The sequence below is a fragment of the Leiobunum rupestre genome, chromosome 11, assembly GCF_980474605.1.
Source record: "Leiobunum rupestre chromosome 11, qqLeiRupe1.1.hap1, whole genome shotgun sequence".
NCBI classification, from domain to species: Eukaryota; Metazoa; Arthropoda; class Arachnida; order Opiliones; family Sclerosomatidae; genus Leiobunum; species Leiobunum rupestre.
The window spans coordinates 34917237-34933777 of record NC_143394.1 but is presented as its reverse complement, the minus strand read 5'-3'; the positions used below and the strand labels follow the sequence as shown (position 1 = coordinate 34933777).

Below are 16541 nucleotides of genomic sequence, written 5' to 3'. Positions count from 1 at the left end.
GTTCGATGAAAGTACCTCTACCAAGGTATTACGATCGGCCTCCGAACATTGGAAGAGACATTCGGGGACGGTTAAGGACAACTGTTGATCGCTCAAAGCGGAATAGATTCGCGATATTCTAAAACGAGCCGCCGATAGCTAAGAGCCGTCCGCCGAAATGTATCGGATTGGCCTGCCACCCGATTCCGTGCAAGAGGAATCGAGTGACGTGGATATGGACAAAAATGAAATCCAGAAAGATGTCAACGACTACTTTCAAACCGAAGAATCTCATATGCCCGTCATCGGATACGCCAGATGTTTCGGTCTATTGCCGAATTGCTTACGATACCCCTTATCGGCACAACTGGGCGTGGAAAAGGAGCTCCTGGGTCACTGTTGCCACAAAGCCTTACACGTTCTGGCGGGGATATACTCCGGCTTCATGTTCCTGATCATGTTCGGGACGGCCGTTTCATGCTGCGTTTTCATCATTATGGACGATAAAGTAAGACCGGAAAAATAGTTTTTATTGGAATGGCCCATTGCCGTATCTTTCGTATTTCAGGTAAAAGAGACTAAAGAAGGAGGAGTTAGCCGATATTGGATGACCTTCGAGGTCTTGTCCTATTTCCAAGTTGCCTTGTTGCAATTGACCCTGATTATCAAAAGCGGCGATATTGGCTGGTTAATGAGCTCTTTGGATTTCTTCATGTCGTCTTTCCATCAGACAACTTTCTTGCGGACGGACATCGCCGAGCTCATGGCCAACGAGAAGCAAAATCGCCTGGAAGAGGAACTGAGGAATCCCGGGCGGTCGGTGGTTGATGGACTGGGGCCACCGCCGCCGCTCGGAATGTACGAGCAACAAAGTACCAGACGACGATCTCGAACGGCTCGGTAGGTCATTGATGAATAGGCGCTCCCGATAAAATCTCCGTAAAACTGTATTACAGTTTGCGCTACGGAGACTAGCTATACAACCGGTTTGACTATGGTTTCTCTTTATACCAAAAAAAGCATGCTCGCGAGGGAAAGGGGCGAGACAATTACGAATTATTTAACTGAAAATTTACTTTCGGGTTTATAGCAGGGCGAAAGCTTCGGTGGCTCCGGAACAAGATGGTGAGGAAGGTGAGCAGGCAGTCGAGATCGACTACGCCGAGCTCTACTTGAAGAAATCTCGCATGTGGAGTCTCTTATTGGCGGTCATCTTCACTCTGTTTGTCGGCGTTGTACTCGGTTACATCGTCTACGGCCGAGTCGTTGATTTCTGCATACCAATTGCGAAAGCTACCAAGAAAGATTTGCCTAAAATGGTCCCCACCATGATGATCAGTTGGATCTTGGTGCAGACGGAAGGACACCCTTGGCCTCTTATCTGCACAATCGCCGGACTTGTTCTAGAATGCCTGAATGTCATGCTTCAGTGCATTCCCGTCCTGATCTTTCTCGGCATGTTCATTTCGGTCAACATGATCGTGGAAGAGTTCAATGAAAGGATTTTGTTGGCCAGAGAGTCGTACTTGGAAATCGACCGTACCATCGTTTACCACCATCGACTCCGCACACTTGTCAAGAGAATGGAGAAATGTCTTGGAGCTTGTATTTTCGTCTCCGTTGTCGGTAAGTATGTTCGTGCAAAATAAATATTAAAACCTAAGACTACAATTATGTTCCATAAGATTTAGTACCCTCGCCCTCGCGTGGATATAAGAATTTCACAAAATTAATGAGATTCCTAAAAATATAAGCGCCACCATAGCGAGGATAATACGCCACTTAAATTGAAATTATAAAGCGCTGATCCTATGCCTCGGCACGTCTCCCTAAACTCGCTCACTATGAGGGCAAGACTTTTTTGTCGAGCAAAAATATGTGCTACTTCTAGAAATTGCTCTCCGAAAAGATTTATCAAACGGAAGATACATGTAGCAATCTAACATACGTGAAACATAATTACAGTGGCGTAGCTATAAAAATTTGTCCCAATGTAAAATGGGAAAATGCTGCCTATATACTCATACCACGTCACGGCGGGAGGCCAAACTTGTGGGGCCCCAATGCACAGCATTCGTCTAGGTACGCCACTGCATAATTATAAACTCGCGAATAAACGCGTCTTATTATATTTCGAATTTCCCCAAAGGTGACTTGATCGCGGTGGCATGCGGAACGTACTTGGGTTTCTGGAGAACTTGCGATTGGAAAACATTCGAAAGCACGTGTCTCACATACTTAGTGCGTCACATTATCATGATAGTTCGTGTTCTGTTCATCGGTGGATTCGGCGCCATGATGCAAAACAAAGTAAGACGTTTTTAGCCCGATCAATTTTTTCCATATATAATAATAATAATAATAATCAGCTAGGCTAATACCCAAGGCACCACCCTAGGCCTAAGTCATCGAGCGACTTTTAAAGCCTTTTAATTCAGGTGGCCGGGTTACAATGCGTAGGAGGGTGGTGGCAAGCCCTGCAAGCCACGCGAGCCAACAGCTCCCTACACTAACTATTACCGTTAACCTCAACAAGTTTTTATGGAAGGGGAAACCGAAGATCTCGGGGGAAAACCCCTTAAACCAGTGGGGAGAGAACTTGCAAACTCAACGCAGTCAACTCTAAACGATCTATAGAAAACCCGTTACCCACTTAAAAATTATCGACTCCGTTATCGACTCATCGAGATACTACAGATGAAGACTTTAGAACCGAGCTAAAAACCCCATGGGTCGATTCCGAAAGGCTTTGAGTGAAAATTTCCTTCCCTACCAGAGTTCAACAACCAAAATAGTAAAATAACCCGGTACTTGGCGTTACCGTTTGTTATTGTGACGTAAAAGGTTGTTGACCGCCAAGCCGCACAATAGTCGTTTAAAATAAGCTAAAAAGGGGCTAGTAAAAATCTTCAACAAACTTTCGTTTATTAATAGCTTTTTCTATTTGACTGCTCTCGAGCGCTCTAGATCGCTCTGATCAACATTTTATGTTCCATTTCCTGCTGTCGGGTGTACCGAGATAGCCCAAACCCGATCTGCCGATTTCGACAGATCAACGGATTTTTGCGTGTTCCTTTTAGATTTTTTGGCAAAATGGCAGACGAAGCAGGGAAAATTCAAATTACTAGCGGACGAAAAACCACAACACGTGGTTTTACTCTAGTCGATTGGGGTGAGATCTATGACGTCCGAGACAGATTCGGAGCGAATCTTGAACAATCAAATGGAAAATGCTATAAAGCTATCCTGCTATAAACTTGTTCGCTGAACAGGTTTACACCATAGACATCCGATACCTATCGTGACGTCACAACCGAAAAAAACTAAAAATCGTTCAACAACTGTAACGGTTTTTCTGATACATAATCGGCCGTAAATGTTGAGAATGGCGCTATATAATCGAATGTTTTGGGAAGCTACATTAATTTTGCCCGAATTTTTTAACCGATTTTGTGGACTTTTAAGCTTTAGAGATGAGTGGGAGGGAAGGTGACAGAACAAATGATTTTATGACGTAGGGGAAGTAAGTCTTCGCAAGATATGTCACCCACTGACATTTGGAATCGATCTATATCATTTGACTCATATGGTCCTTAATCTTAGATGTAGGTTAAATAATTAAGTAGATCGGTTGCGAGATCGCGTTAGACGCCAAATTCGAAGCTGGAAGAAATCAAACTAACACACCGACAAATAGTCGATAATTCAAAATAGAATTTCAGCAACTCGTGAAACGACGCGACGTAGACATTTTCTAATGGTCTTGGACCAAATTGTTTTCAGTCCTATTACAGCGCCATCTCGTATTAAAAATAATAGTTAAGTCTAAGAAAATAAAAGTGGTGGTCGTCATAGCAGTTACTTAAAAGTTTGAGGCGACTGAAAATTTCAAATTTGGAATATGGGGCGAGTATGTTGTTTAAACACTTGTCGTGGGAGTAGCAAAAGAGATTATAGTCTTAAATTTTTCAATAAAGTAGTAGCACTCTGTAGCTTTGGCCATTGCCGCCATTGTGGGCGCGAATTTTTTATGAATAGGAACAGGCCCGAACTGGCCCGGGTGGCTAACCGGCGATCGCCGGTCAGATCGCGGCCAACTCAAATTGGGGACCAAAGAGGAAGAATTTGGTATTAATGGGAAATGCGGCCAACACGATTGCATAGCCGGTGGGGCCAACTACTAGCCAGTACGGCCCTGAATAGGAAAAAGCATTGGTGACGTCGTGTGACGTAGCACTGCCTTTACTCTATATTCCGACGGTTATTAGCTATCAACTGCGTCGTAACCAGCCTTAAAATTTGAGTAGGGCACTGTTTTTAGTGGCGTAGTATGAGCGAGCGAGGCGCTCCGCAATGTATATTTTTAAATTGACGCTCAATTGGCAGCCGATCAGAGCCTGTAACGAGTGACGGGCGGCCCGTTTGTGTTAGATTGACTGCAAGTTTACACGCGGAACGAGCGCGTGGAGGCGGCCATGATCAGGTGTCACGACGAAGAGAGAGAGAGATAGACTATGGTGGCGATGGTTCGACAAATATTTAACATTTATAGTTATTCATATTTTATAAATTTATTTGTTTATATTGCTAATTGCTAATTTTTTTAACGAAAAAATTTAATTATATAATATTAAAATAAAAATGCGTTGAACTGAAAAACTTTAATGATCACCAAAATATCTGGGTAGGGCACTTTTTTCTCAGATTTCAATTTCATCTCAAAATTCTAGGTAGGGCACTTCAAATTCCAGGTAGGGCACGGCCCGAGTGCAGTTGTGTAGTCTTGAATAAAAGAACCGGGGCGCTACCTGGGTTGGGCCAACTTCGATTTAGCGCATAATCGAAGTTGGCTGTACCGGCCACAATAAATGTACGTCCAACTTCGATTTTTAGCGTGATCGAAGCTGGCCGTACCTAGGTACGATTTGAAATTGTTATGGTATTTTCCTGCGGGTAAAATTTATAATAAATTCACACACCCTTTACTCGAGAAAAATGATTTACGAAATAGAAGCAAGGCGCACCCTGGCAAGTTGAAAAAAAAAAGAGGCAGGGCACGCCCTGGAAAAATGGAAAAACCAAGGCGGGGCGACGCCCTGGCCCGACTACACCACTGCCCGAGTGCCCCCCCCCCCCCTTGTTACGGCCCTGGCTATCAATGTGAAAACTAAATTATTGTCGGTGAAAAATCGTAAAAAGTGGTTTGATACAATTAATAAGCCTTAGCCCAGACTTGATGCACTACCAACAGTGGCGTAGTCAGAAATCCTTCAAGGAAGGGGTGTAAAATACCTGAGGGGGTCGAGAAGGGGGTTAAATTTTAGTACAGCCAAAATTACATCCCCCCTTGTCTACGCCACTGACTACCAAATACTCTTTTTCGGGTATTTGATACGGGTCCCGATTGTCGCCAAACTTTTGAATTAACTTATCATTTTTTAACTTGCGGTTTTAAACTTTCAAAATATTCTTCCCTCGACCAAACCTTTCTCGTTCTTCTTACATTTTGAGTACCGCTTAGGGAAGTTAGGGAATCCAGACCATTTCAAACCAATAACTAAGATGGCGCCCAAAATTGTTTCTTTTTTTTTTCAAAAAATTATAAACTTTATTTTGGTGCACATGACAACTAGGCCTTCGCACCATACACACCCTGATACAGATACTCAAAAACAAAAACAAAAGAAAAAGAAAAAATATATATACAGAAAGATAAAAGTTGGCAGTCCTTTCTACTGTTTTCTCTTCTGTGTTTTTAACAAAAAAAAATGACTATTTATGTCTGCTTTGTATTCTACTTGCGCTTTAAAAAATACTGGCCGCGCGAAAAATAGCACAGATATCAGAAATGATTGCCATGTCTCAGTTTTGGACCGCGAGATGGCGCTGTGAACGGTGCAACAGCATTAAAAAAAGTGTTACGTCGCATAAATTCAAAAAATAATAACTGTCTACTAACGGTTGAAAAAGCCAAGGACAACCTAAGGAAAAACGTTCGCCATTTTGGCTGTGAAGAAACAGCGCTGCCAGACAAACGCTTTACATCCGGCCAAAATGAAAGCAGCGTTTACAGACTCAGATTATTTTATTTTAAATATGCCAAAAATGGCGCATGATTAACATTTAGTGGAATAGTAACTAGCACCTAGGGGTGCTGTGTTTGTTGCTCCTAGGTCCTAGGAGCAACAAACACAGCACCCCACACAAGGAGAACGCAACGCGTCAAAAGTCGTGCATTTCCTTGTGTACAATTTTCATTGGTTAGACCCTTTAGCACCTGCTGCCGTTGGAAGGAGAAAATTCAGAAATTGTCTTCCCCCCGCCCGTAAAACTTTCAGCTTAAAGGCTTTTCCAATGAAATTTGTACACAACATTGCCTTTTCGTGTTTAAAGGCTAGCTGCGTTCTCCTTGCGTGGGACTGTGTTCGGCGCCACCGGTGTTCGCACGATTTCCCGCGGTAAGTTAGAGGTACATAGACGTAAATCAATTGCAAATATCATGTCCTAGCCGGCATTGCTAACATTCGTGAGATCGGGGCCCCGTAAGTGGGGCATTTGACCATGTTAGTGATTTTCGGTGATTTTCGAATTTAAATGTACCTAATTTTTTTAAATTAAGACCGACTTGGTTGAATATTATATTTTTAGTTAGTACTGATCCTTTTTGAACTACGTTTTCGGTTGCATTAAGAAATTTGTATTTTAAGTGAGATTTATGGACAATTAGCCCACAGCCCGCGTACACACTATTGTCTTATTTGAATTTCGTACCAATTGATACAGGCGCCATTTAACTCGTTTGCGTTTCGATACCTTAATTTCAAAACCCGGTAATTCTAAAAACTCTTGTGAATCGATAAAATTCCTCTTGGGTTTGTTAAATTTAATATATAAAATATAGTTAATACATCGGGGAAATTGTGTGTTTACTTAAATGTCTGTGCCATCTTGTTCTTTTTTTTTCTACAGCTAAACTTTACAGTAATCGTTCTGGATGGGTACATGTCGAAATCGATTTTAAACACGGAGCGACTTAAGGTAAGAACAAAACAAATGATCGCGGTTTAAAACCTTGACAAAATTACTGTCACTAATCTAAAAGATACGTTTATAATTAGATAATGGGACTTCTGTGCCAGAACGTGGACAACGGATTTTCAATCTGCGGATTTTTTACCCTGACTAAACCTTTCTTTTTGACCGTAAGTTGACGCGTCTATTTGATTTGTACGGCTTTTGTTTGACCCGATTGCGATTGGCTTGGACTATTTTCAAAACTTTAAGTAGCTCCCTATACTACTAACGTTATTCGCTCGAAACATACTCGTACAAATCAATACAGGGAAATTTCAGCTTCCAATCCTTCCATAAAACATAAAACACTTTTTTTCGACCCCTCTCGCGACCTAGGAGCAACAAACACACTACCCCACACAAGGAGAACGCAAAAGTCGTGCATTTTCTCGCGTACATTTTTCATTGGTTAGACGCTTTAGCGCCTGCTGACGTCAGAAGGGGAAAATTTCGGAAATTGTCTTCCCCTTTCCGTACAACGTTCAGTGCAAAGGTTTGTCCAATGAAATTTGTACACAAAACTGAGTTAGCGTGTTTAAAGGCTAGCTGCGTTCTCCTTGTGTTTGTTGCTCCTAGCTCGCGACTAAAATATGCGTATCTCTCTCTATGCAAAGGTATCAAGGCCACGTTTGAAAAACAGAAAACGGGAATATTTTCGAAGATGGGCGCTCAATGTGATACCTTCGCACTTGCGCAGTCAGTTCCACATAATTTCCCCGATAGAGGGATAGGAATAAGTGTCAATGTCACTGAAACGTCCTTAAATTAATAGACCCATGATGAAAGTTGGGGGGCCGAAAATTAACATTTTTACCTGGCAACCCAGCATTTGGACGGAACATCTGTTTCCTTACTTCCGCCTGTATATTTCAATGGCGGTCACGTGGTTCAAAACGTCACAAACAGGATGTTCCGTCCAGAGGTCTCACTTAAGCCTCGTCTGCGGCCCTTCTTTTGTTATGGGTCTATTGGTCGAAGAAAAGTGTATCTTCGCAGCAGTGACGAATTGCCCGAAATGGTTTAAAAAAGTACCTTTATCTCTAGGCCAGCGGTTCCCAATTTGGTTTTTCTATGGAACCCTAAATTATCCACCTAATTCTGGCGGAACCCCAACTCATTTTTTAACTTATCTTAAAAGACTCTTGACTCAAACAAAGATGGCCGCGTTGCGAATTCTCGGAACCCTTGTGACCCTTCCACGGAACACCTTTTGGGAACCACTGCTCTAGGCAGTTCAGTTTTAATTTTTCTACCTAAAAATTTCAAATGTACACGCGCGGTTCATAGCCGCTAATATTTCTAATACCTCAAAGGGTTCCCATTTTGGTCGTTCTCTCCTATGGGTTTGTTTTGTCATTATAGGCGCTGCTTTGTGGTTTTGTGAGGTCTCGTCGAGGGGCTAACCACTCTTAGAAAATCTGTACACCGGATTACGCTTAGATTACCACTGCCAAAGGCAGGGACTTCAAAGATTACGCGTAATCCCATTAGTACAGTCAAAGGTACGGCTCTGTACACCGATTACGCGGAGTGATTAGCCCCTCGGGTCTCGTAGAAGGTATATTATAAGCTTCTGGTATAATTGAGGAACTAAGTGCTAATTATCGACCCGTGTCGCGTACGTCACAACCAGAGGTTCGTTATCACGACAAGTCTCGAGTAATTCGATATTGAAAACGGGGGGATGAAATATTGAGTTTTGTACGGAAGTGTATTAAGACCAAGAAAGTCAGCGAAGGGTGAAGCCTGCGTTTCGGATGACGAAACTGGTGGAAAGTAACGCGAATGATTGCTGTAAGGGGGAAAGGGTTGCTACGGGATACCGTCGCCAACAATAACATTTTTAATCGTTAACGATATAATCTCGGAGGAATCATTAGGGGAATAGTTCACTTGTTTTGCCAAGTTCTAACATAGTGCCTAAGTGGAAAAAAAATTGTCATACCTTCGACGTATCATTATTTAAACCTTGAGAATAATGATCATATTTATTGGCGCAATACACACTGAGCTATCGTGTTCTTTCAAAAGAAGTATAAAAAAAGATTATTTATTTATACTGTCGGGAGTAGGACTATGTCGAGAATTTTAGAGTTGCTCCCAATTACCACAAAAGTAAGTTCCTTCCGAGAGGTCGGCAATGGCGGATACATATGGGGGGCGCCCCCCCCCTTGACGCTTGTTATTACCCCCATAGCTCAAGATGTCTTTTAGCGCCCCCCCCTGCAGTTGTTTCTGTATCAGCCAATGGAGGTCGGACATTCACAAAAAATGTGTACGGGATTTTGAAATTGTTGGATTTCGAATTTCTTTACCTTTGTCCCGGATTTTATCGTCGAATTTCGATATTTCTCGTCGGATTGCGAGATTTCCGGATTTCTCGCGGTTCTTAGGATTTTTACCCGGATTTCTAAATTTTCCCCCGGATTTAGAGATTTCTTGTCGTATTTCAGGATTTATAGATTTATCGTCGGATTTTAGGATTTATCGCGAATTTCGCAATTTCTCGTTGGATTTCAAGATTTCTCGCTGGATTTCAAGATTTCTCGCGGATTTCTCGATTTGGCAATTTTTCGTCGGATTTCGTGATTTCTCGCTGGATTTCAAGATTTCTAGCGGATTTCTCGATTTGGCAATTTTTCGTCGGATTTCGTGATTTCTCGCTGGATTTCAAGATTTCTAGCGGATTTCTCGATTTGGCAATTTTTCGTCGGATTTCGTGATTTCTCGCGGATTTCAAGATTTCTAGCGGATTTCTCGATTTGGCAATTTTTCGTCGGATTTCGTGATTTCTCGCTGGATTTCAAGATTTCTAGCGGATTTCTCGATTTGGCAATTTTTCGTCGGATTTCGTGATTCCTCGCTGGATTTCAAGATTTCTCGATTTGGCAATTTTTCGTCGCATTTCGTGATTCCTCGCTGGATTTCAAGATTTCTATCGGATTTCTCGATTTGGCAATTTTTCGTCGGATTTCGTGATTTCTCGCTGGATTTCAAGATTTCTAGCGGATTTCTCGATTTGGCAATTTTTCGTCGGATTTCGTGATTTCTCGCTGGATTTCAAGATTTCTAGCGGATTTCTCGATTTGGCAATTTTTCGTCGGATTTCGTGATTCCTCGCTGGATTTCAAGATTTCTCGATTTGGCAATTTTTCGTCGCATTTCGTGATTTCTCGCTGGATTTCAAGATTTCTAGCGGATTTCTCGATTTGGCAATTTTTCGTCGGATTTCGTGATTTCTCGCTGGATTTCAAGATTTCTAGCGGATTTCTCGATTTGGCAATTTTTCGTCGGATTTCGTGATTCCTCGCTGGATTTCAAGATTTCTCGATTTGGCAATTTTTCGTCGCATTTCGTGATTTCTCGCTGGATTTCAAGATTTCTAGCGGATTTCTCGATTTGGCAATTTTTCGTCGGATTTCGTGATTCCTCGCTGGATTTCAAGATTTCTCGATTTGGCAATTTTTCGTCGCATTTCGTGATTCCTCGCTGGATTTCAAGATTTCTATCGGATTTCTCGATTTGGCAATTTTTCGTCGGATTTCGTGATTTCTCGCTGGATTTCAAGATTTCTCGCGGATTTCTCGATTTGGCAATTTTTCGTCGGATTTCGTGATTCCTCGCTGGATTTCAAGATTTCTAGCGGGTTTCTCGATTTGGCAATTTTTCGTCGGATTTCGTGATTCCTCGCTGGATTTCAAGATTTCTAGCGGGTTTCTCGATTTGGCAATTTTTCGTCGGATTTCGTGATTTCTCGCTGGATTTCAAGATTTCTAGCGGATTTCTCGATTTGGCAATTTTTCGTCGGATTTCGTGATTCCTCGCTGGATTTCAAGATTTCTCGATTTGGCAATTTTTCGTCGCATTTCGTGATTTCTCGCTGGATTTCAAGATTTCTAGCGGATTTCTCGATTTGGCAATTTTTCGTCGGATTTCGTGATTCCTCGCTGGATTTCAAGATTTCTCGATTTGGCAATTTTTCGTCGCATTTCGTGATTCCTCGCTGGATTTCAAGATTTCTATCGGATTTCTCGATTTGGCAATTTTTCGTCGGATTTCGTGATTTCTCGCTGGATTTCAAGATTTCTCGCGGATTTCTCGATTTGGCAATTTTTCGTCGGATTTCGTGATTCCTCGCTGGATTTCAAGATTTCTAGCGGGTTTCTCGATTTGGCAATTTTTCGTCGGATTTCGTGATTCCTCGCTGGATTTCAAGATTTCTAGCGGATTTCTCGATTTGGCAATTTTTCGTCGGATTTCGTGATTCCTCGCTGGATTTCAAGATTTCTCGATTTGGCAATTTTTCGTCGCATTTCGTGATTTCTCGCTGGATTTCAAGATTTCTAGCGGATTTCTCGATTTGGCAATTTTTCGTCGGATTTCGTGATTTCTCGCTGGATTTCAAGATTTCTAGCGGATTTCTCGATTTGGCAATTTTTCGTCGGATTTCGTGATTCCTCGCTGGATTTCAAGATTTCTCGATTTGGCAATTTTTCGTCGCATTTCGTGATTTCTCGCTGGATTTCAAGATTTCTAGCGGATTTCTCGATTTGGCAATTTTTCGTCGGATTTCGTGATTCCTCGCTGGATTTCAAGATTTCTCGATTTGGCAATTTTTCGTCGCATTTCGTGATTCCTCGCTGGATTTCAAGATTTCTATCGGATTTCTCGATTTGGCAATTTTTCGTCGGATTTCGTGATTTCTCGCTGGATTTCAAGATTTCTAGCGGATTTCTCGATTTGGCAATTTTTCGTCGGATTTCGTGATTTCTCGCTGGATTTCAAGATTTCTAGCGGATTTCTCGATTTGGCAATTTTTCGTCGGATTTCGTGATTCCTCGCTGGATTTCAAGATTTCTCGATTTGGCAATTTTTCGTCGCATTTCGTGATTTCTCGCTGGATTTCAAGATTTCTAGCGGATTTCTCGATTTGGCAATTTTTCGTCGGATTTCGTGATTTCTCGCTGGATTTCAAGATTTCTAGCGGATTTCTCGATTTGGCAATTTTTCGTCGGATTTCGTGATTCCTCGCTGGATTTCAAGATTTCTCGATTTGGCAATTTTTCGTCGGATTTCGTGATTCCTCGCTGGATTTCAAGATTTCTCGATTTGGCAATTTTTCGTCGCATTTCGTGATTCCTCGCTGGATTTCAAGATTTCTATCGGATTTCTCGATTTGGCAATTTTTCGTCGGATTTCGTGATTTCTCGCTGGATTTCAAGATTTCTCGCGGATTTCTCGATTTGGCAATTTTTCGTCGGATTTCGTGATTCCTCGCTGGATTTCAAGATTTCTAGCGGGTTTCTCGATTTGGCAATTTTTCGTCGGATTTCGTGATTCCTCGCTGGATTTCAAGATTTCTAGCGGGTTTCTCGATTTGGCAATTTTTCGTCGGATTTCGTGATTTCTCGCTGGATTTCGTGATTTCTCGCTGGATTTCAAGATTTCTCGCGGATTTCTCGATTTGGCAATTTTTCGTCGGATTTCGTGATTTCTCGCTGGATTTCAAGATTTCTCGCGGATTTCTCGATTTGGCAATTTTTCGTCGGATTTCGTGATTTCTCGCTGGATTTCAAGATTTCTCGCGGATTTCTCGATTTGGCAATTTTTCGTCGGATTTCGTGATTCCTCGCTGGATTTCAAGATTTCTCGCGGATTTCTCGATTTGGCAATTTTTCGTCGGATTTCGTGATTCCTCGCTGGATTTCAAGATTTCTAGCTGATTTCAGTGTTTCTTGCCGGATTCATAATATTTCACATCGGATTTCTGGATTTCTTGCCGGATTTCCAGTTTTCTCATCGGATTTCTTGCCGGGTTCATAAGATTTAACATCGGTTTTCTTGCCAGGCTGGATTTCGGATTTCCTGTAAAGTGTACGGGATTTCTTTGAATGTCCGACCCCTCGGTTCCTTCCCCCTAGAAAAATCAAATCAGCAGGGTATCTCATTTTCCCCCTAAAACCTACGAGATTGAAGCACGCGCCAGTGACGTTTATCCTACCCCGCCCTGTCGTGCAGGCTGAAAATTAAACTTATTCCACACGGATTGTCTCAAACTAGGTATTCTCCATAATTATAGATAAATACATTTTTGAAAAAATCCGTTCGGAATGAACCAGTAGAAAATATGGCTATTAGTGGCCATTTTATTTTAGAGTTCTAAGTAAGATAATTTTTCAACTGCAAGGTGAAATGCAGTCTCTTAGAAATATAATTTTGACGTTTTCTCAGTAAAAAAAAAAGTCCAATAGACCAATAAACTAATTATTTAGCACGCCGAAAATTCTATTGAATCTGTTTACCAGTTGGCTTTTTACACCTCGGAATACTGATTGTTTTCCATGGTAGTATTTCGCCCTGGGCTAAAGGGCATCGGTGGTGAACTACACCTTAATAAAATAAGATCAGTGGTGAATTTACAGCTGGTAAAAGTAAGAGACTGTAGCGTAAGAGTTACATTAAACACGTCAGGGAAATCAGGGAAAAGTCAGGGAATTTAAGAATGGACCTAAAAAGTCGGGGAAATGTCAGGGAATTTTTAGAATTTGTAAAAAGTCATGGAAAAGTCAGGGAATTACATTTTCTCTTGGCACTTTTTTAAAGTTATTTTTTAGACCAGATTTATGACAAATTCTATGATTATCATTTATTTCCTTGAAAGTTTGGCTAATTTTTTCAACATTGCAATAACCTTTTTACTGAATTATAAGCTCATTAAAATTTATTAACTTCTGATAAAAGTCAAATATAAAATAAAAATTTGGCCTTAAAAAGTCAGGGAAAATTTCTTAAAATGGTCAGGGAAAACAGGGAATAGTCAGGGAATTTGAATATCAAAATTTTGTGGCAACCCTGTTAAAATAAGAAGGCCACATTGGAGATCTTACCCTTTTATTTCCATCGGGAAATTTATTGGAAATATTGAAATTAACTTTCAAATTAGAGCCAATAGATTCCCAAAGGTGTTTTCGGTAAGGGAGTTAAAGGGACTTTCAAAGGAGATGTGAGGGGTGGAAGTCGATTCAAAAAACGTCACTGAAACGTCATCAGAGTGTGGCTTTGTAAATGCGACGAACGGCAACCGAATGACGTTTTTTAAATTGACGTCAAACCCCTCCCCAGCTCTAACTTGAAAGTCAAAAACGAAAAACTTACCAATTGAATTGATATTGAATTTCATCCCAATATATGTCGAATGCGAATTGCGACTCCAATCCAATAAGTTATCCATTTTATTTATATAGGGTCTCCAAAATGTAGCCGAGGTTCATAAGCGCTTATTAAAAACATGAATGAATATTGCCTTAATTTGAATAGTGAAATTTTATTTTCCGGAATTATTACTTCTTGGCATTTTTTTTAAGATGATTAATTGAAGCGCCTATTGGATTTATAATTTTATTTGGGAATTATTCAGGGTTGCCACAAAATTTTCAGATTCAAATTCCCTGTTTTCCCTGACCATTTTAACAGATTTATTAAGGCCAAAATTTTTCTTTTATCAGAAGTTAATAAATTTAGATGATCTTATATTTCAGTAAAAAGGTTATTGCAATGTTGAAACAATTAGCCAAACATTCAAGGAAATAAAATTATAATCGTGGAATTTGTCATAGATCTGAAGTTAAAATACCTTCAAAAAGTGCCAAGATAAAATTGAATTCCCTGACTTTTTTTTTACCAATTCTTAAAATTCCCTGACATTTCCCTGACTTTTTAGGCCCATTTTTAAATTCCCTGACGTGTGGGAACCCTGCTATTCTTAAAAAAATGAATATAATAGGTTTTTTTATACAGCAACGTGACCTTCTTGTTTAAATGTGGCTCTTACATCACAGTCGCTTACTTTTACAAGTCTACGAACGTGCGCTACAGTCGCCAGAGGAATATACTTTTCTAGGGCGTGTGTCTTGGGACGTAGAAGCAACATTTTTTATTTTTATTTTACAGAAACAACTATAGGGACTTAGCAGCATGACGTAGTTATACGTCACCAATACTTTTTTTCCCAATTGGGATAAAAAGCATACCAACATGGCGGCCATAGTCAAAGGTACGACGTGACGTCATGCTGCCTAGTTCCAATAATACCAATTATTCTTACCATTTCTTTTGCAATGGGGAACGTATTATAAATATTGCCATAAGTGGTATTACTCTAAGTACCCAACTTCGAACGAATTCTATGGGGGCCATGCTTGTCCGTGTGCCAAACTCTCTCTCTTTAAAATAGTACTTTCTATACCTGCTACTAAAATGAATGGTAACCATTGCCGCGGTAGGGTTACGCTTTAGTGCTTGGTTACTATAAAACCGAAGGGGAAGAAAAAAACGAATGTCTCTCGAGTTTCCTCTCGATTCCCGAGGCTCGGCTCGATTCGCGGAGAGGGGGTTAGTTTTTAATATTCTTTCCCCCAAAATCTTCTATACAAGAGAAACGGCCTAACCCAAGGTTGGTAAAAATATTGCGTGGGCCTAACCCTCAGCCCCGTTAATTCCCGTTTGGCACATTAGTGGGCGCCACTAGCAGAAATAAAATTCAAATCTTTCTCTCTTCGATTCTCTCGAGGATTTCTCGCGCTGGCAACGGCCCCCTGCACCACCTCACGTGCTGACGTCACGAAAAGGGGGAGAACATGTCCCAGAGAACAGCGCGTCTTGGGTACTTAGAGTAATACCACTTATGATATTACACAAATAACTTTACAATTGGAACCAATAAATTATTTCCTATCCATTACGAGTTCAATAGGTTCCTAATTAAATTTCAATGGTTTTTATTCGTACGGGGTAGCGTGTAGTTTGATTTAAACTAATAATTGCAATTAATTCCTACAGCTGATCGGAATTTCTGTTGGCTATATCGCCTTAATGATGCGTATTACGAATATCGGGAAGTGATTCGTTCTCTACAGTTCATCGTTACCTCTTCACAAATTTATGTGTTGTAAGACTATCCACCAACGAACTATCGGATACCATACTCTTTTAACAGAACAGAAAAGCCAAAAACCGTAGCTTAAAATGCTCATATCTACTTAAAAAGCGCAAAAAATTTTAAAACTGTGATACTATTTCTATCCGTCGAATCGTCTAACGAACTATCGCGTCTATCTTCGAGTACATGTACAATTCAACACAAAAATATAACCCTAGGGATCTAATCTATATTGTGTAGATATATATATAATACTAATATTAGGACCCGCGTATGGTCCTTTATTTTAATACCAACTAAATATTTATTTTAATAACTTTAAACCACTTATAGTATGCTCAAATTTCTTCGGTACTAAACCCACCGTTTTTTATGTATTAGTAAGACTCCACGAAGCATGTGTATCCAGTCATTAAATAACCTTACATTAGGTTATTTAATCCATGATGAATATATGATCGTTCTGTGCCACTGAACTTCTTTAAAGGGAATATGAACTTCCACGTTAAGGGTGGCGAAAGCGCGAAGACAAGGGCCGGTCATTTTTAAA

The 16541-nt window shown here is 40.7% G+C and overlaps 1 protein-coding gene across 1 annotated transcript; it reads left to right on the top strand.

Moving 5' to 3' along the window:
• LOC149922375 (uncharacterized) lies at positions 1-16168 on the top strand. The gene is made up of 7 exons (XM_090163551.1): positions 1-487; positions 548-879; positions 1070-1605; positions 2129-2289; positions 6949-7017; positions 7098-7181; positions 15892-16168. The coding sequence occupies exons 1-7, from the start codon at positions 158-160 to the stop codon at positions 15952-15954; spliced, it is 1575 nt and encodes a 524-aa protein (XP_090019677.1). The 5' UTR covers positions 1-157; the 3' UTR covers positions 15955-16168.
• Positions 16169-16541: the final 373 nt, after the last annotated feature.

What these genes read in the sequence shown, in the direction of transcription:
- LOC149922375 (XM_090163551.1), top strand. Translation starts at nt 158, where the DNA reads ATGTATCGGATTGGCCTGCCACCCGATTCCGTGCAAGAGGAATCGAGT. An exon ending in TATTTTCGTCTCCGTTGTCG is followed by an intron (nt 1,606 to 2,128) that starts GTAAGTATGTTC and finishes ATTTCCCCAAAG; the next exon opens with GTGACTTGATCGCGGTGGCA. An exon ending in TAAACACGGAGCGACTTAAG is followed by an intron (nt 7,018 to 7,097) that starts GTAAGAACAAAA and finishes GTTTATAATTAG; the next exon opens with ATAATGGGACTTCTGTGCCA.